Here is a 15790-nt window from a genome sequence, read left to right as displayed (position 1 = left end):
ACAAAAAAATTTACAAGTCTAAGCCTAGTCTATGGCCTATCATAGGCCGTTTTTCTTGGCTTGGCCAGACCTATTTAAAAGCGTGGACTGGCCTGAAAGCCTACTTCCAGGCATACTTTACATTAAAGTCAACAAATAGTCGTTTGGCCTACTAAATAGGCTAAACATGCATTAAATCCTACTTAAAAGCCTATTTCACTGCAAGTAAATTTTAACTAGATTAAAGTCTACTTAAAAAGCCTATAACATCAAAGTCTATTAAGGGACTAATAGATAGAGAAAAAGGTGTTTATATTTTTATTGTATGGAATTATTTTAATATATTTTTTTTATAATAAATAGGTATTAATAGGCGGCCTATTAGGCGTAACAGACTTTTCTGGAAGCCTGAGCCTGACTTATTTAACTAAACAGGCTATCTAAAAAGCCTAAGCCTAGACCTATCTACTAAACAGGCCAGGCCGTAGGCCACTGTAGGCCGACCTGGCCTATTCCCAACCCTAATGTAGAATATAATATAAATATTTTTTTGTAGTGGATGGGGTTTGAACCTCATACCATATATATAATATGAATTGTCCTACCAACTGAGCTACGCTCATGAGGACGAATATAATATTAATATAATTAAACAAATGAATATTTGATTTTATTACAGCGGAATTGTTTATATTATTATGGAATTTAACAAAAAAAATTGGAAATGTAAATAATATTGTACGAAAAATAAAGTTTTTTTTTTGTGGTGGTCGGGGTTTGAACCCCGAACCTTGCATATTTTATGCATCGTCCATACCAACTGAGCTAAGCGAACAAAATAAAGATTTTTTAACAAAACGAAAAATTAATTTTTTTTATGGTGGTTATGGTGGTTGTGATTTGAACCGCTGACCTTACATATTTTTATGTAGGGTCATGTTAACTTGTGCCCTTAGGGCACAAGATAAGAAACCTAAAAGTAGAAATATTCCTTCAAATTTTGTGCATTCTATTTATTATAAATTCAAAAATTAAATTGAATGCACACATTCCAACAAAAAGTTACTATGTTTGGTTCCTTATCTTGTGCCTTAAGGGCACAAGTTAACATTTTCCTTTTATGTATTGTCCATGCCAACTGAGTTAAACTCACGAGGACAGACGAAAAATTAAATTGTTAGTAGAATAATAATTTTAATAAGGGTCATGTTAACTTGTGCCCTTAGGGCACATGTTAAGCAACCTAAATAGAACAATTTTGCATTGGAAAACACAATATAACAACTTTTAAAAAGTTGAATTCACGCCTTTTAATATGTGTATTTCTATAATGAGTATCTTAACATGTGCGGCACAAGTTAACATTAGCCTTTTAATAAAGAGCATTGAAGATAAAAAATCAAGCCATCTCCCTCAAAAAAAAAACTTTACAAACCTCTATAATTTTTATCAATAAAAAAGATAAAAATAAAAAAAATAAAAATAGTATTCATTTCATTGCACACGGTGTAGGGTTTTATAAACACCTCTCACCGGGATCTCAAACAAAACAAATTCACCACCAATCTTCTTCTTCTCTTTTTCTAATCATGTCTTCAACATCACCATCTCAATCACCACCATCTCACCATCACCACCACCAACCTCTCTTAAGCAGCCTCGTTGTCCGTCCTTCCCTCACCGAAAATTCACCTCCCGGTGCTGCTGCTCATTCCAATGATTACGAACCTGGCGAACTCCGCCGTGATCCTCCTCCCGTCAATTATTCTCGCTCTGATCGCTATTCCGACGACGCTGGTTTGTAATTCGTTCCTTTTCTAGATTTTCTCTTCGTTGTTGTAATTTGTTTGTGTTTGTTGTTATCGAATTAGGTTTTTTGAATTTTGTTTGATTTATGAATTTTGAATTATATACTGGATTTGTTTCTTAGTTTGATTTGTTAGTTTTCTGACACCTCTGATTGAAGGTGTGTTTGGTGTTTAACATTACACACACATATGTGATTACATTCAATTTCATTTTCTCAAATTTTTCTCAAATTAGGTTTTCAATCTTTTAATTTCAGAATTTGGAATAATATACTGGATTTGTTTGTTAGTGTGATTTGTTAATCTTTTGCTTTGTAGTACCGACACTTCTGATTGCAGACGTGTTTGGTGTTGACCACCACACATATACATGTGATTATATTCAATTATGTCATTTTTTTCAATTTTTTTATTTTGGAATTTTGAATAATATACTGGATTTGTTTGTTACTTTTATGTAAGCTACTCGGTGTCTGGTATTGACAATTTTTCAATACTGACACGATACGGACACATGTGATTACATTCAATTATGTCATTTTTGCAAATTATTATTTTAGTGGACGTGTGTCAATGTAGTGTCCGGTGTTAGGTTAGTAAACTGTTGTAAAATAGTTGCTAATTGCTATAGCGGAGTTTGAACAAATCACTATTGTTATCGTTACGGATTGGAGTTTGAACAAACCACTATTTTATTGTTAAGATGTGGAGTTTGGAAAAACCGCTATTTTTCGCGAACCGCAATTGACAACACTAGGTTAGAAACCGCAATTGACAACACTAGGTTAGGAGTTGAGAACGTAGAGAAATGATTCAAATGATACAAATTAGTAATTATTTGCTATGTTGTTTGGTTTATATCTTTGTTGTTGTTGCTGTTTTAAGAGGTTGAGGTATGAAGTTTTAGATTTTGTTTGTTTGTTTGTTTGTTTTTTCTTGCGGCATCTAAAACACAAAAACAAGTTTGGATAAACAATTTTTTTGAAACTTATAACACACACGGTTATCATGATGAAGTGCTTACATATACCTATTTCTAAAGCAAAAGATAAAGTAAAGTTAAATTGGTTTTGGTATAGGCTATAAGCTGTTTTCATAAGCTATTTTGGAGAATTTGTTAAAATAAAGCTGAAAACTACTTATGAACAATGTTATTAGCTGTTAATGTCTTTGTTGTTTTCTTTTTGTTGCGTGTAATTAGAATTGGATTTGATTGAAATATAAACTTGACTCTGCTAATACTAATAGTTTCGGGACATTCTCTATTGGGTGATGATGACATATGTCAGAACAATTGAAATGATATATTTTTACGTGTAATTTATTAGCATTGGATTTGATTGAAATTTCAACTTGACTACTGCTAACACCAATAGTTCGAGGTCATACGTTGTTCGTTGATGACAACAAATTGATGGATCAATTTAAATGACTTTTATCTTCGTTGTTGCTGTGAAAATCGAAATATGGTCCATGACTTTTTTTTTATGTTCAAATAAGTGAAAGCATGGTTTTGAAGTAGAATTGAGTCGTTGAATTTGTTGTATTCAGTTTGTTTGCGGGTTAGGTGAAAATTCCCCTTTATTTTTTTTCCTGCTAATGGATGGTGTTGGTCTTGGTATTACTCAGGAATTATTAGTTATTTTTTAATACCTTGTCTCTTGCAAATGCAAAGTAAGATTACTCATAAGAGATCTACCATGGGTCTTGGTTATCATTGGATCCCTCTATGATTGGATATATGGCATCATGATGCCTTTTAATTGATTTTTTTTACTGATATTATGTATATGGATGTCGGTTTTGTTAGGCCTGCTGTCTATTCATTTCGTGCATAACACACATATGGATGCCCTAACGATTATGGAGTGTCAACAATGAGTAAATTTTGAATTTGTGTGTTACAGCTCTGATGCTGCCTCAAGTTTTTGGGCTTTGAGGAAGGCATGTTGCTTTGAACTCAGCTTGAGGAAGTGTTAATAAGTGTTGAATAATGGAAATTGTCCGTTCTGCATGAACATGTGGGTGGGTTTGCAGCACAATATCTGCTGCATGGGTTATCATTTTGCAGGGTCGTGGGTGTATGTTTGGTTTGGGTTTTGGGTTTTTGTGGAGTTAAAGACAGAGTCAAGTTTAATGGAATTTGGGGTACAATTTGAAGTTATTATTGCCATACATGGTATTGCATGGGCAAATACGCTAAAACATCAACGTGGTTACAGGATTTGTAGGGTATATCCGATATTTGGTTAGTGTATGTAGGTTCTGCTACAAGAAATGTGTGGGTGTGTGAAGCTGCCTTGACTTTGTGGAAAGATAATATTTACTGATGAAAAAGTTCATGGTGTCATGGGTTATATGTGGTTTTTTTGTTATTCAGCTTCTGGTTATTTCAATTTCAGCTACATGTATATGGTTTACTTGTGGTATATTCCTTGCAATGCTTGTTTTGGACGGTGGTTGTCATTTTAGTTTCTGTGGTTTTTTCTTCTTTGGTTGGTTAATTAGAGGAATATCAGATGGTTATTTCTTTACAACATGGAACACTGATTTCAGAGTAGTAATTTAGGAACTTCTGTTATCATGTGGCTGTTTAGCTTCAGCTGAATCCTTACCAATTTTAATATCAATGCATTAACTGGGACCATTGATAATTTGACGCGGTAGACCTTCTAACAATGAACTGATGCACTTCTCCATGCCTGAATTCTTTCTCCTGTTTTGAAGTTATCTGGGGACACAGTTTATTCCAGAAGAAGGGTGATTGCCGGGATAATTTTACATGGCTTCAATGGGTTTTTTGTGCCTGGGCCATTATTTTGCTCGGCTTGCTGCTAACAAGTTATTGACGGGAGCAGGGTATTAAACATCTGGATTTGTTGCGCTTCGGGGGTGGTTTTTGCGGGTTATTTTCTTGTGGTGTATATTCTGATTGTGGGATCAGGAGTTTGATTGCTTTCTAGATGGTGATATGACATTGGTCTATACTTTATCTTGTGGGATTAGATTTTTTTAGAAATTAGCTCTTAATCTTGACTCCAAAACTTGATTATGGATTTAATATTTCAGATGCTTAGGTTAGTGGTTGTATAATTAACTATATAAGGGTCTATGGTATAACATTCAGACAGAAAGAATTGCGATCAAGATTATACAGGAGGTAACTTTTATGTTAGTGGAAATACTTGCTCATAGAGAGCCTTTTTTATCATGGTAATATGGATCAGGTTTTTGGTATAAGACATTGAATTATTGAAGGTGTTACTGTTATGTAAACTTCCTGCACTCTTCACCTTTTTAGTTCCCTATACGCTGGTAAACTTCATTTGTAATGTTAAACTGATTATATGGAAGTTGCATTATCACAATGTTTTGGGCCTACCGTAGTTTGCAATACTAAATTTTAATGCCTTTGTTTTCCCAGGATATAGATTCCGTGCAGGTTCCTCGTCTCCTGTTCACCACCGTAGAGATGCTGATCATCGCTTCGCTTCTGATTATAATCACTTTCCGCGAAACCGTGGATTTGGTGGCGGGAGAGATTTTGGCAGATATCGAGACCCTCCACACCCATATGCTCGAGGTAGACCAGGTGGCAGGCCATTTGGTAGAGCTTTTGATGGACCTGGCTACGGTCATAGACATGGAAGAGGGGAAGGCCTTCATGGTAGAAACAATCCCAATGTGCGCCCTAGGGAGGGAGATTGGATGTGTCCTGATGCATTGTAAGTGCTAGTCTCTAATTGTGACGAGGTTTTCATTTTCATTGGAATTGCCTGTCGTTTTGCCTTTTAACAGTCTTCTAATTAGCTTGGTAGTTTTGAAATTTGAGTTTGATTTTGATACACTGTCAGTGTAGAACATTTCAAACTGAGCAAGTCAAAATCGTTCAGATGTGCGAATTTTAAAATAGTTATGATAAAAGTCATATTTTTAATGATCTTACTAGTACAATTGACTGACTGTAAAACATCCTTACACCGACAGTTTACTTGAATTAAAATTTAGGATTCTGGTTGGTAAACATAAGTTTAAACAGTGGTGCATTCCAAGCATATCTTATCGTTTTTCGCTTTACTTTCTTGCAGATGTGGTAATCTGAATTTTGCTAGGCGAGACTTTTGTAACCAATGTAAGAGGCCTCGTCCTGCTGCTGCTGGAAGTCCTCCTAGGAGGGGTTCTCCACCACTTCATGCTCCTCCTAGACGCTATCCTGGACCTCCATTTGACCGCTCCCCAGAAAGGCCTATGAATGGCTACAGATCTCCTCCTCCTCGTCTGATGGGAAGGGATGGCCTTAGAGACTATGGACCTCCTGCTGCTCTGCCACCCCTCAGACATGAAGGTAGATTTCCAGATCCTCATCTTCATAGAGAGCGTATGGATTACATGGATGATGCCTACAGGGGGAGAGGTAAGTTTGATAGGCCACCTCCATTGGACTGGGACAACAGAGATCGTGGTAGAGATGGTTTCTCCAATGAAAGGAAAGGATTTGAGAGGAGGCCACTGTCACCTCCTGCACCTCTTTTGCCGTCACTTCCTCCTCATCGCGGCGGTGATCGTTGGTCTCGCGACGTGAGAGAGAGAAGCCGTTCTCCCATAAGAGGCGGCCCACCAGCAAAAGACTATCGAAGGGATCCGGTCATGAACCGTGGTGGAAGAGATGATAGGCGTGGTGGTGGACGTGACAGAATTGGAGGAATGTATTAGCTGAAGGTGATTAATTAATGAAATGTACTTTGTGATGTAATGTTTAGCTTTCATTATTAGATATTGAGCTATGTAGAGTTTGAGAGGTTAGTTCATGAATCTTCATTATGGGGCTAACCCATCGGAGAACATTTTGATAGTATTGAAATGCATGGTACATTGGTGGTTTTATTCATTCCTTCTAATATTTTCCTCTGGTTTGTTGTTTGAAAAAGTGAAAGTATTTCCACAGCTATCTCACCATTGTTCAGCTATCCCTCAAATCGGTAGCGCCGTAAAGGGACGTCCGATTTTATTTCTGGGGTTAGCAAACTGCCTTCTAAATAGACACTTTATAGCACCATTATTGGTTGCTTTATTGAGTTCATAGTTGGTTACCAAATCACATATGTCGGGGTCACATGGATATTTGGCTTTGTGATGAGTTCTCTAACTCGAGCGTGTATGTAGAGAGAAATGATGTAAAATAATATATAAAAGCAAGCGGGACTCATCCATATGTGTATGATGGATGTGGATGCTCATATAAATCAATTTATGTTTTTTTTGTTGGTAGTGTCATCTTACCAATCCTCTCAACATGTTGGTATTTTATAAGCATCATATGGTCTATTTCTGAGAATCCCAAAAAATTTAGATAGAGGAAAGACACCTCTAGAGAGAAACCACAAACTTCATTAAAAATTTATGATAAAATTCACGTGTAACATTTCAACTGAATTTTTTTAGATTGGAATTCAAATTACAACGAATGTGAGCTGAATTTCTCCCTTTGCAACAACTAAAGCCATAACACATGTTTCGTACGTTTTTGTTGGTTTCCTAAATCATTTAATATTAAATTACCAAAGGTAGTTCATCTCGCACAAGAGAACACCCAACACAACACAAGTTATAGTTTGAATTCAAAAGCAAAAACGAGAATAAAAAAAAAAATTGTTGATGCAAGAATGGGAAAAAATTGACGTGAGAAGGAATTTACGCACAAGAGAACACCCAACACAACACAAGTTATAGTTTGAATTCAAAAGCAAAAACGAGAATAAAAAAAAAAATTGTTGATGCAAGAATGGGAAAAAATTGACGTGAGAAGGAATTTATTTTGGACAATTGATTTTAGACAGGGACCCATAAACTTCGAAAGTAATTTTATTTGTCATAAGATCACAAGTCATACTTTAACTCGGTTATTATATTATTCTCAAATATAGATACAATTTTTTGAACTTTAATTTGATGAGTACCCCAGAATAGATATATGTATATTCATATCATGAAACTGAAATACAACTTGAGAGTGAAGTACAACATGGTTTATGGTCAGTTATGGCATTAGACATATTTCTAGATTGAATTCACATTGTCTAGCTTCTGTGTTTTCACGGCAGGAGTGCCTTAATGCAACAAATAATTGGCAAACGCTAAACCATACATTCAGTTAGTGAAGTTCCAAGAATCAGAATATGAATTCTATGGCACAGTTCTGCGAAGTTTTAAGAAAGAATCTGAAATGCAACTTCATGACATAAAGTAGGACGGAGTTTAGTGCATGTTTTGGATCTGAAGTGGGAATGATATAATCACAAAGCCATCATAGTTTAGTATATGTTTTAGATCTCATGTAGCTTCATGGTGTTGTAATTGTGAATACACCTATTCCCAGACACAGATTTCGTCTACCCAGTTACTTAAGCAACACTAAATTTGTGGGGGAGGAATGCATTTTATCTCCACAAAACACACTCTTAGAGAGGGCCAAAGAACTTTCAACTACGACCTAAGCAACGAAGGCACTTCAGCGAAAATCAGTCTCATGATCGGTCCAAAAAATCGAACAACCTAAGTTTTATTCTGGTCTAAAAAGAAAGTAAGGAGGCTTTTTTCGAAGAAATTTTAATGAAAAAACGTGCATCACCAATACTTGAAATTTTAAGATATAATAAAGCACCCACAAGCACAAAATCAAATTTAAAATTGAGAATTTTCATGCTCAATGTTAACTAACAGGCTATATGTTTCACGAACCTCCAGTAGATTTTCTTTCACTTTTAGATCATGTTTGGATAAACAACATAAATAAGCGCTACTAGCATAAACTTATGATACAAATGCTTATTTATAAGCTATTTCTATAACAAAAATACAATAAAGTAAATATATTTTTTTTTATATAAACTATAACTTGTTTTCATATGGTATCCTCTATAAAAATATACTATAAACAGCATATAGACATATCATAAATTGTTTTCATAAACTCTCCTAAACACCCTCTTAATTGTCATAACTAAGCTCAAATAAGTTAATACAAAGTCCAAGCAAACCCTTAATATATCTCAAGTCAGTAGAATGAACTGAAATAGCTCACAGGAAACTTGTTACTGTTAAACCAAAACCACTTAGATGTTGTATCTACATTCATTCTCTTTAAGTTTGATGTACTTGTTGTTGTGGGGGTCAACGGCTATTGAGCAAGAGACACGCTGTGTGTGCTTAGTCCTCACCAACTTGCCTACAACATTTCCGCGCGACTTAACTTCAAAGACAAGCGTTAACGATACTTTACCGTTGTTCACCGAGCTAGCAACATCTGCACCAGCGCCATACAACGGAACCTTGCTTCCTTGTATATTGACAGACACTGTTCGGCGGCTCTTTCTCTGTTGATGATATTTCTTCAACTGCAGCAACATGGAATTTGACAGTAAGAATGGTGATCATCATCAGACATCAGAAGCAAAAAGCTGCTTCTTTACATTTAAGCCACTCCTTCAAAGGCCAATTTTGAACTCACTTTTGACTTATGGGAGCTTCTTAATTAAAGTAAGTCTATCAGTTTACATTTACAAAAAAAGTCTTGATAAACTTATAGATGTTTAGGAAAAGTTAGAGAAAACTTTTAAAAAAATTGAGACACAGGCTAATTTCAATTTATTAGAAAAGTTATTGTTTGAAAAAATCAGTTAAAAAATTATTCTAATCTTCTGTCTAAAAATGAATGTATTTATATTCTGTCCGTCAAAAAAGTTCTAGGCCTGTTTGGATGACCAGCTTAATTAAGCGTTTATAGCATAAGCGCTTATCAAATAAATGCTTATGTATAAGTTATTTCTATAACAAAAGATAAAATCAAATCAAACTGTTTTCAAATAAGATATAAGCTGTCCTGGTGAGCTTACAGACATAAGTTCTCCCAAACAGTTTCTCAAGTACTCATGTCGGTAGATAAGCTCAAATAAGTCAATTTGAACAAACTAGTTTTCAATTACTGCTTCTTGAGAACTTCATCAAAATTGTGTCTAAATCAACAAGTACTGGCTGTTGTTAGAATACTTACCTCGCCGGTTGCAACTGTAAGATCAGAATACATAAGATTCACTGACTTGGAGCTGACATAAATGCCGAAGAAAGTTGCAGGGTTATGCACTAACATTCTCATTGAACAATTCACTGTAAGCATCTTAGTTGGAACTCCAGTGACGTCTGACCCTTCTCCAAAGTAGAAGTTATGTACTGTCAAACTCTGCAACAAGTGATTCATTATAAATAACATATAACATAGAGATGAATAACAACAAATATATGATACTTAAAAGTTTCATTCTTATACAGAAAATTTGAATATGCCACTGTTCACATAACATAGATAAACCAGTTTTGTTAACTAGTAGCTATAGTGGCACTATAGTGCAGCAGAATTTGAACAAATCGCCATTGTTCTGTGATAAACTATGTACAAAATGTTGTCAAATAGCAGCGTTAATGTTATAGCACTGCTGCGTAGAATAATTTGAACAAAATTCTATTTTTGCGACCCGTGATTGGCAAGATTGTAACATAACAAGGTATCGACGCTAAGCACGAAAAATGGCAGGGAAAATGAAATTTCAAAAAAGTTGGGCAGGATATTCACAAACCATACAACGCCCTCATGAAGCAGGTTATGCAAATTTTGCTCAAGCTTTATTTACTACAGTATTACTACTGTACTACCAAATAAAGTACACGAGGCAAAGGATACACCACTAGGTGCATGTTTGGATTGACTGAGAGTTGGGTAAAATCACAATCACACTGTAATCTCTTTGAAGCTCCAAAGTGCAACTTTTTTTTCAAAATCAATGTGGCATGTCACGATTCTACCAAATTCACCGTCAATCCATGTATGCACTTGAACAGAACAATGACATCAAATCTATACTCTATAAGCAACATTAGTAAATCCATTTTGCTGAACCATAATATCTCCTAGTATGAATTTAACTATCAAGTTCAGTCACAAAAATCAGTGAATCACACCAAATGATCATATATTTTCCTGTCTCAAACATCATGCCAAATCCAAGATAAGAGGGATGTCTTAAATAACATAAATAATAGTTTCCTTCTAACTATAATAAAAAAACAGCAAAAAGTTCGTCCTTTGATTAAAAAAACAATTAGACAAGTTATAATTATTATTATATACCAAAAGTCTACCATTTAGGACTGTATGGATTGACTTATGTGAATTTATCTACTGACATAAGCACTTTTAAGACTGTTTGGGAAAGCTTATGGCAACAGTCTATCACATTTCCATAAGCTGTTTTCAGCCTATTTCTATAAGCTTTGCAAGATAGCTTATCAAAACAACTTATAGCTACATGAAAACAATTCGACTTTGTTTTAGCTTTTGTTATAGCAATAGCTTATACATAAACACTTTTATAATAAGCACTTAATTAAGTTATTTATCCAAGCAGAGCCTTAATTAAAACACAATCGTGAAGCAAGTAGCCAATGCAAGGAAGTTTCTTATACCTTGACACTGAGCTGAGGTTTGTAATGCAAGCTAGCAGCCCAAATGATCAAACAAAACAAACTAAAAACCAAAACAAACCCACAAACAGCAATGAAAAACTGAACCCTCCTCGAAACTCCATTTCGATCACGATCAAAATCACCATAACCACCATTTTCTTCTTCAATCACCTTAGATCCAATCCACCCTTTATCATTCACTTTTCTATTCACTTTCTTACCCAAAAAAGAGCTATTATAACCACCAGAGATTCTACTAGAAGAAGAAGCTCTTGAATGGTGACCATAAGATTGATGTGAAGGTGAATCCATTGGACTTGGTTGCATTGTTGAAGATTTATCACCATCATGAGAAGATTCTCTTGAAGGACTTTGAACGTAATAAGGAGTTTGTTTTTGTGATCTTGGTGATGATGGGTCGAAGCTTGTGACATCAGAATCAGTTTTTGTGTGCATGTTGAAAAAGTGATTAAGTGAATAAGCACGTTTGTGAATTGATTAAAGATGGAAAATTTAATGGTGCCCAGATGAGAAAAATGTAAGCTTTAGGTTTGAATTTTTGTGGGTTGGGATGAGAATTTGGTATTTGATGGAGGAAATGATGAATTTAGAGAAATTGTTTATAACCCTTATTAGGGGTTGGGTTTAGGGTTTTGAAGGAATTGAGATTTGAGAATTTGGACAGAATGAAGAGAGGTGAGAAGTGGAGTTGAAGAGGAAGTGAAGAATTGGGATCATGGGAAAGTGGAGTGAAGAATTGGGTTGTTTGATATGATAAAAAATGAACCAAGACAATTTCATTTGTATGTTTTTGATGGAGTAAACTATAGAATCTCAAATTAGTCTCGAACTTTATTGATATTTCAGATTATTTTTATGTCTTTGTTAAAAGTTTTTTAATTGGGTCCCTTGTCATTGGACAAAAACATAAAAGACATGACCTAATTGAGAAGTTTTTGACAAAGACAAAGACTAATTTGAAATATCAATAGAATCAGACTAATTTGAGAATAACTTACAAAGATAGGACCAATTTGGTGGTTTACTCGTTTTTTATTTGTAAAACTGGTCTAAGGATAAACAAGTTCGAGGTAAAAAAAAAAACAAGACAAAAATTGAAACTCTCGTTTTTCATTTAATCATGTTACAATTTTTTGTCTCAGATACAAGTCGTCTACTTTTTAATAGATATAAGATCAAATGTTGTTCAATATCATAAAAGTTTGTTATGTCTTCTTCTTTCTTGTGTTGTTATGTCTAATACTTACTTTTTAATAGATCAAACGCACTCTTTAGGTGTTTGTGGTGCGGATCGGATCGATTTTGATGCAAAAAATTAAATAATCATAATATTATAGTTGATGTGTTGTAAAAACATTTGTTGTAAAAGTGAGTCTTAGTTATCTTAATGAGATCAATCTTTAAGGTTGTGTATGGATATCTTTTCATTAAAAAAAAAAAGACTAAAAATAGTTTGATTTAGCTTGGGTGATTGATTTGTTAAAATGTGAAGACACATTTTGGTCTTTAGGTAAAAAAACGATGAACAAATTAGTCTCCAACAAAAAAAATCTTGTTTAGTCTCTTATGAAAGTGAATCAAGACATTAACGCTTTGGTTGGAAGTTTGGAAGGGAAGGGAGAGTTTTGAAAAGAGAAAAAAAATGAGTAAATGGAAGAAATAAAAGAAATTAGGAAGAGAGGGTTTTGGATGTTAATTTTTTATTCATAATACAAATTCTTTATCATTTGGGAAACTCAAAAAATTGTATTGAAGAGGTTTTCAAGGGATTTTGAAGGGCTTATATGAATTTTTCATATTCAATCTATGATGTGTTGATATTTTTCAGATTCCCCTTTAATAATTTCACTATTTGGTATGATCTTCCTTCGCTATTAGGGAAAGTTTTGTTAAGAATAATCTAGGTATGTCTTGGTATGATCTCTACGTTGGTTATTAGGGAAACGTTTGGCTTGATCTTCTCCTTATTTTTTTTCTATCAAAAACAAAATGATATTCATTCATTTAAATTGAAAGAGTACATTATTCAATATCCTTAAAACTAAGGTGGTTTCTTCCTTCTAACCGGATTTTCTCCATATGCAGAGTCAAATATTTACAAATAAAACAATCCACAATGGGTGTAATTAATATAATTAAGGGGAAATTAGACAAACCTCCCCTATATCCAACATTCCCTCTTTTTTCTCACATATCAACAACACTCCCTACCGTTAGTCTCCATTCACCTTCCTTTAAAAAATATGGAAAAATGCTTCATTTTCAATTAAAAAAATAGCTTTTTCATTTATTTCTACAATAAATTGGTCCATTGTCCCATGGCCTCAATCCAATATAGATCATTATCATTGCCCAGAAAACAAAACTCATAAAACTCAAATACAAGCCAAATGTGAAAAAACGAGATGAATATACCTTTTGAATATATAAAAAGACGTCGAAGCTTCTAGCAGACACTGGAGTTCGGTGACAAGTCTGACGGAAAAGAAGATATTTTGAGTTTTAACCTAAAAATAAACGGTGTTAAGTTCTTAAGGGAGGTATTTGTCTAGTTTAAAGGGATGTTCATATCTACTACAAAATTATATAGGATGTTTGTGTCGTTTAAACAAACCTTAGAGGATGTCAGCATAATTTTCCTTATAATTAATCCTTTGATCAAGTACCATTGAATTCATTGAAATAAGTTGTGATTTTTTCCTTTAAATGGAAATAGGTTGTGATTTGTAAAACAAAAATATTAGATACATTTCCTATTACAAATGAAATTTAAAATATTTTTATTATTGACAAACGTAAATGTCATAATTTATAGGCTTAAATATGTGATTCGTCCTTGCAAATAGGGCTCGCTTAAAATTTCGTCCCTGCAATCGCTAATCCTTTTTTTTTTGCCCCTGCAAAGTTTAATCAGTTAAAAATTCGTCCTTTGACCCAGTTTAATCACTGCCATGTCAGCAATTTACCAAAATGGCACGCGAAAGGACGAAAATACCCCTGGCTTTTTTTTTTCCTTAAAAAAATTTTCAAAATTTTGAAAATTCTTTTTTTAAATTTAAAAAAATCTGAAAAAAAATCATAAAAAATTTCGGAAAAAAAATGTTAAAATTATAACTGAAAAAACTGAAATTTTTCTGAGAAAAAATCGTAAAAAAAAATTCGGGAAAAATTTGGAAAAAAAAAATTTTCGAAGGAAAAAACAAAAAAAATAAGCCAGGGGTATTTTCGTCAATTCCCCTGCCATTTTTGTAAACTGCTGACGTGGCAGTGATTAAACTGGGTCAAAGGACGAATTTTTAACTGATTAAACTTTGCAGGGGCAAAAAAAAAGGATTAACGATTGCAGGGACGAAATTTTAAGCGAGCCCTATTTGCAGGGACGAATCACATATTTAAGCCTAATTTATAATATCATTGACATGATTCTTGTAATAGATGCATGATAGAAGGAATTTTCATTTTAATGCTGCAATGATTTTACAAATTGTGTGTGTCTATATATATATATATATAGACACACACATTTGTCTGATCATACATGTTTTAATCAACTTCAGAAATTTCTCACATTGAAATTTGAAAAATGTTAACCAAATGCTACATTGCCCTCTTCCTTGCTCTTTCATCTTCTCTATGTAATGCTTCAAATGGTGTCATGCGTCAAGAAAACCAAACCACAACTAACAATATGTTGTCCAATATCATTAGAATTTATATTGCATTGCCTCTAAATTCAGAACCGTTGTACTTTGATTGTGGCCGTGAGAGTGCTGTGGGGAAGTTTAGAACACAACCAGGACAAAATCTTGAGTGGCATGTTCCCAATGGCGAATCTGTGTCATGTTCGGTGACTTACGGTCATTTAAAGGCTATTTTCGCCGCAAACCTTGACCAAAGTGGCATACGTCGTCCTGATTTTTGGATAATAAAATTTGATGGTTTTTTCCATACTTTTGACCATATTCATTGGGAAAAAAAAGCTACTTGGATACGGATCCCGTTAGTTTAATGCTAAGATTTTTGATATGATAGTGGATGCATAATAGTTATTTCTTATCCCAAGTCATATTAATAAACATATCCACTTATCTTAATTTTTTTTATTTGTTCATTGCTCCATTTCATTTTTTTTAATCTTTTTGATTATTTCTCACTATCATCTTTTATAGTGATATATACTCAAATAAAGTACCCAAATGGTTCATCATATTCATATAAGATCGATTCCATTAACTTTTCATGTTTTCCCTCTACCAAACTATTAGAAGAAGGAACAATGCATTAAAAATATTGAAAACCAATTAATGTATTGTCATAGTGATACATTGAAAAGGAAATTAAAATGTTAAATAGCACGAAAATATTTTCATGATAAATATGTGAATGTAGTGTGTGTCCTTATACTCGGTGGACACTATCAATATTTTTTCTTTCTATTTTTATGTTGTTTTTCATCTTCATATCCC

General features: G+C 33.9%; 2 protein-coding genes across 2 annotated transcripts; one reads left to right on the top strand and one right to left on the bottom strand.

Annotated features, from left to right (window-relative positions):
• Positions 1–1525: 1525 nt before the first annotated feature.
• LOC146918454 (RNA-binding protein-like protein) lies at positions 1526–6675 on the top strand. The gene is made up of 3 exons (XM_085720094.1): positions 1526–1776; positions 5212–5512; positions 5876–6675. The coding sequence occupies exons 1-3, from the start codon at positions 1569–1571 to the stop codon at positions 6498–6500; spliced, it is 1134 nt and encodes a 377-aa protein (XP_085576220.1). The 5' UTR covers positions 1526–1568; the 3' UTR covers positions 6501–6675.
• Positions 6676–8646: 1971 nt separating this feature from the next.
• LOC146918453 (late embryogenesis abundant protein, group 2) lies at positions 8647–12076 on the bottom strand. The gene is made up of 3 exons (XM_085720092.1): positions 11304–12076; positions 9838–10023; positions 8647–9181 (listed from the first exon to the last, which is right to left on the bottom strand). The coding sequence occupies exons 1-3, from the start codon at positions 11757–11759 to the stop codon at positions 8900–8902; spliced, it is 924 nt and encodes a 307-aa protein (XP_085576218.1). The 5' UTR covers positions 11760–12076; the 3' UTR covers positions 8647–8899.
• Between the last annotated feature and the right edge of the window lie 3714 nt (positions 12077–15790).

The sequence above is a fragment of the Medicago sativa genome, chromosome 6 (genome assembly GCF_051527215.1).
Source record: "Medicago sativa cultivar Bolivia chromosome 6, Bolivia_mono, whole genome shotgun sequence".
In the NCBI taxonomy this organism is placed as follows: Eukaryota; Viridiplantae; Streptophyta; class Magnoliopsida; order Fabales; family Fabaceae; genus Medicago; species Medicago sativa.
This window is presented reverse-complemented; position numbering and strand designations above follow the sequence as displayed.

What these genes read in the sequence shown, in the direction of transcription:
- LOC146918454 (XM_085720094.1), top strand. Translation starts at nt 1,569, where the DNA reads ATGTCTTCAACATCACCATCTCAATCACCACCATCTCACCATCACCAC. An exon ending in TCGCTATTCCGACGACGCTG is followed by an intron (nt 1,777 to 5,211) that starts GTTTGTAATTCG and finishes TTGTTTTCCCAG; the next exon opens with GATATAGATTCCGTGCAGGT. An exon ending in TGGATGTGTCCTGATGCATT is followed by an intron (nt 5,513 to 5,875) that starts GTAAGTGCTAGT and finishes ACTTTCTTGCAG; the next exon opens with ATGTGGTAATCTGAATTTTG.
- LOC146918453 (XM_085720092.1), bottom strand. Translation starts at nt 11,759, where the DNA reads ATGCACACAAAAACTGATTCTGATGTCACAAGCTTCGACCCATCATCA. An exon ending in AACCTCAGCTCAGTGTCAAG is followed by an intron (nt 10,024 to 11,303) that starts GTATAAGAAACT and finishes CACTTGTTGCAG; the next exon opens with AGTTTGACAGTACATAACTT. An exon ending in TTACAGTTGCAACCGGCGAG is followed by an intron (nt 9,182 to 9,837) that starts GTAAGTATTCTA and finishes ATGTTGCTGCAG; the next exon opens with TTGAAGAAATATCATCAACA.